This window comes from Mobula birostris, chromosome 3 (assembly GCF_030028105.1).
Source record: "Mobula birostris isolate sMobBir1 chromosome 3, sMobBir1.hap1, whole genome shotgun sequence".
Classification (NCBI taxonomy): domain Eukaryota; kingdom Metazoa; phylum Chordata; class Chondrichthyes; order Myliobatiformes; family Myliobatidae; genus Mobula; species Mobula birostris.
In genome coordinates, this window is record NC_092372.1 from 180,052,500 (window position 1) to 180,064,845 (window position 12,346).

Consider the following 12,346-nt stretch of genomic DNA (forward strand, 5'->3'; position numbering starts at 1 on the left):
TTAAATATTTTTAAAGTAAAAGCACAACAAAACAAATTTAATTAAAAAGTACCTCATATGAACTGTACACTTTTTACTCTTCCTATCCATTAGAATGGGTTCTGAGACTTTGTTGGGGGAATCCAACAAATGTGCAGTCTATCCCCGCCACTGCAGTTAAGTCTGGCTACAAAGCACAGCCAGAAGCCACCCCCTAAAATAAGCTCAATCAGCTAGTTTGGAAATTTTGCATTGGCCTAAGTGTACAGAACTCACTGCCACTCCAAAGGTAGTGTTGGGTAAATTTGTGTGTAACCAACTGGCCTTCTCAGCTAGATTTGCTCATAAGCATAAACGGAATTCAGAACAGTGAATTTTACATCCAACTACATTCAAACAACTCTGCCATTGATCCTTTCGATGAAGGGATTTGTTCTTCTGATGAGGAAGGTCTAAACCAATTAGACCTGTTTTCTCTGGCGTGTATAAGAAATAGAGGAGATCTCATGTAGGGTCCTGAGGAGCTTTAATAGGGCAGATGATGACTATGTTTTCTCCACTGAGGGATGAGAACAAGAGAGCAAGTTCAAATTTATTGCCATCCGACTGTACATATAGACAACCAAACAAACAACGTTCCTCTGGACCAGGTGCAATCCCAAAACATACATCACACACAGGACATTAAACAAAATATTACCACAAACAAGCTAATAAAATACAACGAAGTGCATGTGGTGTGCAGCACAGGTAAACAGTAAAAGAAACAGCTCACTGTCCTAGAGATGAGACCTTGGTGGCAGAAGGGTATTCGTTACTCTCACAGCCTGAGAGAAGAAGCTGTTCGCCAGTCTGGCCATCCTAGTCTTGATGTTTCTGTACCTTCTTCCTGAACAATGCTTCAGATCCTCCGCATACAACGCTCCCGGTAAATGGCACAAATGGGGGGGGTGGGGGGGAGGGTGGATGGAGTCCACAATGATCCTCTTGGCAGTTTTTACTGCCCAAGTATGTTGTCCTGTCCTGCAGTTTTGTGTGGGTTTACCCTGGCTGAGATCCTTCTCACCTCAGCTGCGGCCAGACAGCGTGCTTGTTCCTCAGAGGGAAAGGGGGCTTTCCTCAAAGGAACATCATTCTTTGTCTCAAATCATGCATAGAAGGCATTCAGCCTACCAGGAAGGGAGGCGTCACTATCAGTGACGTGAAGGTAGACATGCAACTCTTGGCCTTCACGTGTGGATTAGCTACGAGGCCTGGTGGAACTGTTTCTGCTGACAAGAGAAAGGCAAATGCGGACCACTGGCAACTCAAAACCAGTTGCTTCGGGCAGGTGAGGCTCATCAGACTTGGATGGCAGCCCGCCTAGGAGAAGGAAAACTCTGATTTTAAACCTCCTCTGCCTTGCAGCCATACCCATCTATGGAAGAGGCTTTGGGAGTAAACCCCAAGGAAGAAATCTGGAGCTGGGGTCCCTAAGGCATTATGATGTTGTTTACAACTTCACTCTGGCAACCTCTGTGACGTCAATGTATCAACACTTGCCCTTCCCTTGGACTACATCAGTAACATGGAGAGGGGGAACCTGCTGCATGGGCAGCAGCCAGTTCTTCAAATCTTCCTGCCGAGGGTTGCGCCCTGCAGAGGACACAGTTCATCAGAGGCACAAACCCATGATTCCCTGGGATCAACGTCTGCCTACCACCAGTGTAGGCAGCATTATAATTTGTTCTGTATTTCATTTAAATACATAATCTGTGACTCAATTAAATGGTAATTTGTCTTTTAAAAACCTTTTTAACTATTTCTATAAAACTTTGGCTAATCAGGACAGCTGCTTAATTGGGCCAAAATATACTGGTCCCGATGTGTCCCAATTAACTGGAATCCACTAAATTAACATTTTAGTACACTTAACATTTAATTAATCAATTAGTTTTCAATCAAGCATTTTTCATTCAGTCTACTTACTATTTGTAGGTTTCAGAACGAATATATTCAAACACATGGGATACACCAAGTTGGAATTGGTCGGCAATTGGAGTAACCCAAGGATTGTTCTCCGCCTTGAATACTTGTTTTGGGCCAGTAAGATCTAAGTTACCTGTAAATGTAGAAAAAAAATCAAAAGAATTAAATATCATGGAATGGCTTTGTTAATCTAAAAATGTCAGTAAATGAACGCAAAGAAATCGGTTCCCTTGTAAGAAGTATTTTTTAAAATTTAGGTTGTGGAGCCAAATTGATACTGTCTAGGTATCAAAATCTGTTAACAGAAAAGTAATCACTTCTCTCTCAATGTCTTTGATGTTTCACAGCTTTCCTATGTCATTAAAAAAAGGAAAACAGAAACAACCATCTTTGCATATTGGATCAGAAAATTGACATTTTCATTGAGAGCCCCTAAGTAATTATCTATGAAATGGAACAGTAGGACATTTAAGTTTAAATAAATAAATATACTTTGAATCCTTGAAAAATACTAATATAAAATTATGCTGAGTACCATCATGATTACAGGCCGGAATACAATTTAAATCTTTAAATATTTAGAGAATACACTTTAGTATTCAATCTGCTAGTTTCTTATTAGAGCTTCCAGATTTTATTTTAAGAAAACAAAATGAAAACATAACAATAGGCTTCTCACATGTTTCAGCTAAAAGACAGAAAGGCAGACATTTCGTAAATATTGTGCTTTAGTAATTAAAACTAAAAAAAAATCTAAATAGAAATTAGTTTATTTGCCAGAAGAGCTCCTAACTCATTACTAAAACCCTTCCTGTTCTTAATACAAAACAGCAGTCAAAGTATCATTTGCCTACAATAGTTTTTTAAAAATTCTTTGCAAATTATTATATAACAAATAAATTTTAAATGTTGGAACACAATAAACAGCTTGCGTATATCCAAGGACAACAAAATGGTTGATACAGTCTTGTCCCTCAAACTTAAAGCCCCACAAGAAAACAGCATCTGACAAAGATCCCCATCATCCAGGCCATGGTCTCTTCTCACTATGACCATTGGGCAGGAAGTATAGAAGCCTTAGATCCCACACCATGAAGTTCAGGAACAGTTATTATCCTTCAAACATCAGGCTCCAAACTGGCATGGATAATGTCACTCACAACTCCGAACTGATTCTACGACCTACAGACCCACTTTCCAGGACTACTTATAACTCAAGTTATCAGCATTTTAAAAAACTAATTTGCACAGTTTGTCTTCTTTTGCATACTAGTTGTTTGTCAGTCTTTGTTTATACCACAGATTCCAGTTAATTGACATTCATCAGTTCCAGTATATTGTGGTCCAAATAAGATGCTGCCCCAAATAGCTGAAGTTTCATGGAAATAGTTATAAAGGTATAAAAAAAGACAAAACTATCATTAAACTGAGTAACAAATTATGTATTTCAATGAAATACAGAACAAACTAGAACACTACAAATACTACTACAGTACTATAAAACTGTGTACTAGTTCCTAACAGTTACCAACTGAGGAATTCATCCAGTGTACGGAGCCATGTTCTTTTGATTGACTATAAATGAACAACATCAGTGCAGACATCTAGTGCAGATTATGGACTGCCTTCATTGCTTTCTTGCATGTAGTGTCAAAAATCACTGTTTTTAAATTGGCTTCCATCAATAACATAACACAAGCACATGCAACTGCCACAACTTTCACTCTAAGCACCGCGTAGTGTCTAACAACCACACAAGTAAACACAATTGACGCTAATTGGAAACAATTTGGCAACAAAGTGGCATAGTGTCCCAGAGAAAATAAGGAAATCCTGGTTATTTTCTCGATTAGTTTTTGCTTTTCAAGAGTTGTCCCAAATAAGTGAATGCTGTGATTAAAAGATGGTCAAACTAACCAGAATCCACTATATATGGCTTTTCATAGATTCGGTTGTATTCCTGAATTTTTTCTTAAATGCCTACAGGAAAATGTATCTTAAGTTAATAGATGGCATGAGTTCCCAACCTTTTTCGCACCGCGGACCAGTTTAATATTGACAATATTCTTGCGGACCGGCCGACTGGTGGGGGTTAATCACGACCGAAATATAGGTGATAAGTCAACTATAAGTCACTTATAAGTGGCTAATACACTCAATTTCATTTCTAAAAGGGTTTATCTAACAATTTTAATATTAAACACACAGCGCATATTTTCCTCGCATGAATATTGATAAGTCAATTATAAGTCAATAGCATCATAACATTTTAAGTAACGTTTGGACGTTAAACACACGGCACATATTTTCCTTGGAAGAACATATAAAATCATTGCAACACACCAATATTGCTGAATCAGTGGGAGCCCTAGGCTCATTTTCCTGCAACAACATCGAGGGGTGATGGGAGACAGCGGTACTGGAAGGGGGTCTAGTCTATTCCACAATTTAGTTTTTGTTGCATTCATTGCAGAAAACTCCGCTTTGCAGTGATATGATGGTGGAAATGGAAGCAACGTTTTCAAGATATTCAGCCTTGACTTTGATCCAGAATGCCGGCAGAGATGTTATGTCAAACATACTTTTCTGCCCACCGTCATTTGCAAGCTCGAGGAGTTGATCTTTTTCCTGCACTGACATGGATGATTCACCGGGGACATTCACAAATGGGTCACGGACCCATTCCTTTGCATGTATTAAGTCATTTGCATCTTGGGTCACTGATGACCTCACGTGCGTTCAAGTTCAACAGTGCGTGACAGGGAATGAGGAAAGACTCATATCGTTTCATATCGCCAAATCATATCATTTCCTCGCGGCCCGGTAGCACATGCTTTGCGGCCCGGTACCAGTCCGCGGCTCAGTAGTTGGGAACCACTGGTATATGGCAACATGTACATACTTTGGTAATAAAATCTGTTCAAGATTCCAGCGGGAGTGAGTAGGTGTAACCAACATAGTGGTGGCAGGGATCTGAGGGTTGACAGTGTTCGCCCATCGTCTATGTTGATGAGGACCTCGACACCATTATGATGGTGTCGAGACTAGTGTGTGATTTGGATTTAAGTGAGGGAGAGTTGCGCAGCATCAGCCTCTCTCTCTCTTCCCAATTCCCACCTGGATCCAGTGGCAAGACAGAGTCGAGACGGCTGGAGATGGGACTAGGCGCAGTGGATGACATGACCAGGACGTCTTCTGTGTCTTGTCCTGCTCTACACGTTCCACGACGCTTGCAGAGACTGCCTTCTTGACCGCTGGACCTTCCATTGGTTTGTTCGCTCAATCCTGATATCAGTGGACACTTTGTTTCAAGAAGTGGAAACAAATATTCAGACGAGGGAATGTCAATTAGTCCAAGTTAATTTGATGACAAGTTGGAGGTTCAAATTTAAAGTTCAAAGCACATTTATTATCAAAGTATGTATACTATATACAACTTTGAGATTTATCTTCCTACAGACAGCCACAAAACAAAGAAACCCAAAAGAAACCATTAAAAAAAACACCAAACATCCAACGTGTAGAAAAAAAATTGTGCAAACAATAAACGTAAGCAAACAGCATTCAGAACTGAAGTTCACGAAAGTGAATCCACAGCCACAAAACTAGTTCATCCCTGGCACGTTCCCCACTCTTAGGTCTGGGCCAAGCTTCCTTGATTTGGCCTGAATGCTGCAACCATATTGCACCTTTGAGTCTTCAGTTCACACCACAAAAATGCCAGCTCATATGGCAATTGAACAGCTCAACTCTGAAAAGGAATTTACAAGCTATTGATTGCAGTGATCCTACCAGATAAAAAGTGTGATTAATACATTAATTTTTTGTTTGCTATATGCAAGTCGTCGCTGTGCTTCACCAGTGGCATCTTAAACTGGTGATTTAAGATGCTGCTGGTTGCAGACAAAAGTGATCAAGGTAGCTGAGATTGAGCTGGGGAGCGCACGACAGCTAGTCTATAACAAGGACGTGAAATTTACAGGCTCCCATAGCTACCTTAACTATAACTCTCCCAACCCTATCCCCTGTAAGGAAACCTTTCCTCTTGTGTCTCAGTCCTGCTGCATCTGGTCTCAAACGTTCCGCTCCAGAACTCTTGAAATGTCCTCCTTTTTAAAATGCAAGTACCTCTCAGATGCAGTTAATAGAGCTAATACGTGCATTTCCCTCAAACTCTGTACATATGCTCTCACCTCCCACTTTCCAGACAGAATAGAGACATTTTCCTTGTCTGCACTTTGTACCTTACAGCTCCTATATCCAACATATCATCCTTCACTACTTCTGCCAGCTCCAATGGGATCCCACTACATAGAACATAGAATAGAACACTGCAGCATAGTACAGGCACCACAGGCTCATTGGCCCACAATGTGTTAATCTACTCAAAGATCAATCCGACTCTTCCCTCCTCCATAGCCCTCCAATTTTCTTTCATCTACATACCTGTCTAAGCGTCTCCTAAATGTCTCTAAGGCCTCTGCTTTAACCACCACTCCCCGGAAGTGTGTTCCTTGTGCTTACTACTCTCTTGCATAAAAAACTACCTCAGACATCCACCCAGCCCTATACTACACTCCAGTCACCCTAACCTTTTGCCCTCTCTTATTAATTATTGCCACCCTGGGAAAAAGTCTCTCGCAATCCACTTGATCTATGCCTTTTACTATCTTATACAACTCTACCAAGTCACCTCTCATTCTCATTTGCTCCAACAAGAAAAGCCCTAGCTTGCTTAACCTTTTCTTATAATATATGCTCTCTAATCTAGGCAGTATCCTGGTAAGTCTTCTCTGCTCCTTCTCTAAGTTTTCACATAGAGTCATAGAGCAAAGAGCCCTTAGGCCACCTTGTCTGTGCCAAACTGTTATTCTGCCTAGTCCAACTGACCTGCTCCTGGACCACTGCCCTCCCTACTCCTCCTATGCATCTACTTTTCCAATTTTCTCTTAAATGTTCAAATCAAACCCTCATCCACGACTTCCACCAGCAGTTTGTTTCACACTCCTATCATCCTTTGAGTAAAGAACTTCCACCTCAGGTTAAACTTAAATATTTCACCTTCCTGTAATGATGAAATGGCACACTCTCCCATTAATGTCTCCCCTCCCTATCATGTCTAAAACAATGGAACTCCAGAACATGTACTACCAGTCCCACTCTTAAATTCATCACCCTTGTTCTCAATACTTCTCATATTAAACACATTTCAACACATCCATCTGACTGTATTCACGCCCCATCATCTGCCTATCCTTCCTCACAGTCTCTCTGTACATCACCTTTACACCAACTGCTCCATCATCTCACTCGTCAGTTTACTTCCCATCCACCTGCCAAACTAGACTGAATCCTCCATAACAGCTCTGGCAAAACTACCTGCAAAGACGTTGGTCCCTCTCGAGTTCAGGTGTAACCTGTCCCTTTTTCTACAGCTCTTCTTCTGCAGAAGAGATACCAATGATCCACAAATCTGAAATCCTGCCCCCTGTACTAATTCATCAGCCACACATTCAAATGATACATCATCCTATTCTTACTTTCTTTGGCATGTGCAACAGGCTAGACTTGAGGTTCTGTTGTTTATTTTCCTTCCTAGTTCCCCATATTCACTCTACAGGACGTTTTCCTAGCTATGTTGTTGGTACCGATATGTACCATGACTCTGCCCCTTAGGAACACTGTGGACTTGATCTGAGACATCCCTGACCCTGGCACCTGGGAGGCAATATGATGTCAAGTAATCTCTTTCATGTAAACAAAACCTTCTGTGTCCTCTTAACTGTTGAATACCCTATCACTGCCGCTCCCCTCTCCTCACCCCACTATCCCTTCTGTGCCAGAGCCAGACTCACAGCCAAAAACATCTCCTCTCCCTCTGCGTCAGCTTTCTGAAGAGACCACTCTCTATCTTGGTTCACCTTTGCCATCTCCTTCCACCTGGTTTGATCTCCCTATCGTCTGACCCTTATTGTCTATCACTTACCAATCTTGGCCTCACTTTTCTCTCTCACTTCTATTTACTGGCCATCTTCTCTCTACATTTTCAGTCTGGATGCAGTTTTCAGCCAAAACACTGACAATCCCTTTGTCTCCACAGATGCTGCTTAACCCACTTCCAGTTTTATTTTTTTGCTCTGGATTCCAGCATCTGCATCTCATTTGTCTCCAAGATTTCAGTTGATCTGAAAAACTCCAATTGCTTGGCTCACTTCTTATCCCTTGGTTAACTGAAAATAATCAAACACATTTAAAACTAACAACTGATTGAGCAGAAGAAAACATTAAAAGAAAGGGTACCAGCCTTCTATCATTTGCTGTGCATGAAAGCTCTCTAACCTCATATCTGAAAGACCCGGCTTTAATTTTTACTTTCTTCCCTTTAATCCTGGAATCCCAACCATAATTTCCTATAGAGAAAACTGCTTGGCCTTCCAAATCCTATTGTGTGAACCCTGTCCTCAGCACTTGAACTCTAGATATCATCTTTGATCTGAAGATCACAAGAAGATTGTTTGGTTGGACCAGGACACAGTAATCATGTATTTGTATTTTAAGCCTCCTGGATAATCTAATCTTCTTCATAGAAAGCAGTTAATTAAATTTTACGATTATTTCCTGTAGACATCCTGACCTTTTTAAAATCTGCTATGCTCAGAATCCCACAAGATGTTTCCAGCTCTTCACCATATGGAAAACAAATTCTTCTATCTTCCTAAGGTCCAGCGTAGCCTTAAATCAGTACATATTGAAATACATGTAACATAATTTTGCCATTCACTTATTACTTCTATTTATTTTCTTTATAAAATCTGTCAACAAACTTGGACATGAGGCATTTTAACAATTTATAATCAACCAATGTGTGTTGACAGCATGTTCCTCTGGGACAACACTAATCACTTAATCCAAAATGAGTACTTGCTCCAGTATTCTGTTACAGAACCAATTGTCAAACTAAATATGCAATGCACCTTTAATACCTAAAGTTTAACTTTAGACAACATTCACCTAAAAGAAATTTTATGAAATGCTTATGTTAAATCCTGAAAAACAAAATGTTGGTGTATGTTCCACTTGGTCACCATCCCAAATAAGAATTGTATCCTGTTCATCAGCCATGATCATACTGAATGGTGGCGCAGGCTCAAAGGGCTGAATGGCCTACTCCTGCACCCATTTTCTATGATTTGGATCATCCTTACAAAATCACAACGGATCTTTTATCTGGACAAAACTTATAATGTTGGAGGAACTCAGCAGATGCTACCTATGGAAAGAGTAAACAGTTGCCATTTTGGGCCGAGACCTTTCATCAGGTCTGGAAAGGAAGAGAAGTCAGAAGAAGAAGCTGAGTTCTTCTGGCATTTTGTGTACGTTGCTTTGGATTTCCAGCATGCGCAGATTTTCTCATGTTTGCAAAACTTACAATTTTCAGTCGCTTTGTCTTTAAACATTTGCCTCAAAATTCACCCTCAGACCAGTGACACTAAATGTGGAATATGGAATAATCTGCATGCTGTATAAGATTTCATTAAAGCAAATCCGAAAAGGAACCCACTAAGTAGTATTTCCCCGACAAGAAGTTTGTAGTTATCCTAAATAAAACAACATGCATGACAACCATAGAACCATACAACATTACAGCACAGAAACAGGCCTTTTGGCCCTTCTTGGCTGTGCCGAACCATTTTTCTGTCTAGTCCCACTGACCTGCACCTGGACCATATCCCTCCATACACCTCTCATCCATGTGTCTGTCCAAGCTTTTCTTAAATGTTAAAAGTGAGCCTGCATTTACCACTTCATCTGGCAGCTCATTTCACATTCCCACCACTCTGTGTGAAGAAGCCCCCACAATGTTCCCTTTAAACTTTTCCCCCTTCACCCTTAACCCATGTCCTCTGGTCTTTTTCTTCCCTAGCCTCAGTGGAAAAAGCCTGCTTGCATTCACTCTATCTATACCCATCATAATTTTATATACCTCTATCAAATCTCCCCTCATTCTTCTACGCTCCAGGGAATAAAGTCTTAACCTATTCAATCTTTCTCTGTAACTCAGTTTCTCAAGTCCCGGCAACATCCTTGTAAGCCTTCTCTGCACTTTCAACTTTATTAATATCCTTCCTGTAACTTGGTGACAAAAAACTGTACACAATACTCCAAATTCGGCCTCACCAATGCCTTATACAACCTCACCATAACATTCCAACTCTTATACTCAATACTTTGATTTATAAAGGCCAATGTACCAAAAGTTCTCTTTACGACCCTCTCTATCTGTGACACCACTTTTAGGGAATTTTGTATCTGTATTCCCAGATCCCTCTGTTCTACTGCACTCCTCAGTGCCCTACCATTTACCTTGTATGTTCTACCTTGGTTTTTCCTTCCAAAGTGCAATGCCTCACCCTTCTCTGTATTAAACCCCACCTGCCATTTTTCAGCCCATTTTTCTAGCTGGTCCAAATCCCTCTGCAAGCTTTGAAAACCTTCCTCACAGTCCACTACACCTCCAATCTTTGTATCATCAGCAAATTTGCAGATCCAATTTACCACATAATCATCCAGATCATTGATATAGATAACAAATAACAACGGACCCAGCACTGATCCCTGTGGCACACCACTAGTCACAGGCCTCCACTCTGAGAAGCAATCCTCCACTACCACTCTCTGGCTTCTTCCATTGAGCCAATGTCTAATCCAATTTACTACCTCTCCATGTATACCTAGTGACTGAATCTTCCTAATTAACCTCCCAGGCCGGGACCTTGTCAAAGACCTTACTGAAGTCCATGTAGACAACACCCACTGCCTTCTCTTCATCCACTTTTCTGGTAACCTCCTCCAAAAGCTCTAATAGATTGGTTAAACATAACCTACCACGCACAAAGCCATGTTGACTCTCCCTAATAAGTCCTTGTCTATCCAAATACTTGTAGATCCTGTCTCTTAGTACTCCTTCCAATAATTTACCTACTACCGATGTCAAACTTACCGGCCTATAATTTCCCAGATTACTTTTAGAGCCTTTTTTAAATAACAGAGCAACATGAGCCATTCTCCAATCCTCTGGCACCTTACCCGTAGATACCGACATTTTAAATATATCTGCCAGGGCCCCTGCAATTTCAACACTAGTCTCCTTCAAAGTCCGAGGGAATACCCTGTCAGGTCCTGGGGATTTATCTACTCTGATTTGCCTCAAGATAGCAAGCACCTCCTCCTCCTCAATCTGTATAGGTTCCATGACCTCACTACTTGTTTGCCTTATTTCCAGTGACTCCATGCCAGTTTCCTTAGTAAATACAGATGCAAAAAACCCATTTAAGATCTTCCCCCATTTCTTTTGGTTCCATACATAGCCGACCACTCTGATCTTCAAGAGGACCAATTTTATAGCTTACTATCCTTTTGCTCTTAATACACCTGTAGAAGCTCTTTGGATTATCCTTCACCTTGACTACCAAAGCAACTTCATGTCTTCTTTTAGCCCTCTTGATTTCTTTAAGTTTTTTTTGCACTTTTTATATTCCTTAAGCACCTTATTTGTTCCCTGTTTCCTATACATGTTAGACATCTCTCTCTCTTCTTCTTTATCAGAGTTCCAATATCTCTAGATCCAAGGTTCCTTATTCTTACTCACTTTGCCTTTAATCCTGACAGGAACATACAAACTCTGCACTCTCAAAATTTCTCCTTTGAAGGCCTCCCACTTACCAATCACATCCTTGCCAGAGAACAACCTGTTCCAATCCATGCTTTTTAGATCCTTTCTTATTTCTTCAAATTTGGCCTTTTTCCAGTTTAGAAGCTCAACCCGAGGACCAGATCTATCCTTATCCATGATCAAGTTGAAAATAATGGTGTTATAATCACTGGAACCAAAGTGTTCCCCTACACACACTTCCGTCACCTGTCCTAACTCATTTCCTAATAGGAGATCTAATATTGCATCCACTCTAGTTGGTACTTCTATACTGTATATTGATTTAGAAAACTTTCCTGAACACATCTTACAAACTCTAACCCATCTAGACCTTTAACAGTATGGGAATCCCAATCAGTATGTGGAAAATCAAAATCCGCTACCATCACAACTTTATGTATCCTGCAGTTGTCTGCTACCTCTCTGCAGGTTTGCTCCTCCAATTCTTGCTGACTATTGGGTGGTTTATAATACAACCCCATTAATGTGGTCATACCTTTCCTGTTTTTCAGCTCCACCCATATGGCCTTGGTAGACAAGCCCTCTAATTTGTCCTGCCTGAGCACTGCTGTAACATATTCCCTGACTAGAAATGCCACTCCCCCACCCTTCATTCCTCTGCCTCTATCACATCTGAAACATCGGAACCCTGGAACATTAAGCTGCCAGTCCTGCCCTTCCTGCAGC

General features: G+C 40.8%; 1 protein-coding gene across 4 annotated transcripts in view; it reads right to left on the bottom strand.

Moving 5' to 3' along the window:
- Nucleotides 1–12,346, bottom strand: part of rsu1 (Ras suppressor protein 1) — a 176,804-nt gene that overhangs the window by 62,398 nt on the left and 102,060 nt on the right. For 3 of the 4 annotated variants that reach the window (XM_072253783.1, XM_072253784.1, XM_072253785.1), the window contains exon 8: nt 1,948–2,080. In XM_072253783.1, coding sequence (XP_072109884.1) covers nt 1,948–2,080 — 133 coding nt within the window. Of the gene's footprint in view, nt 1–434; nt 539–1,947; nt 2,081–12,346 lie in introns of those variants that run through there. The other variant, XM_072253786.1, reaches the window with a different exon arrangement.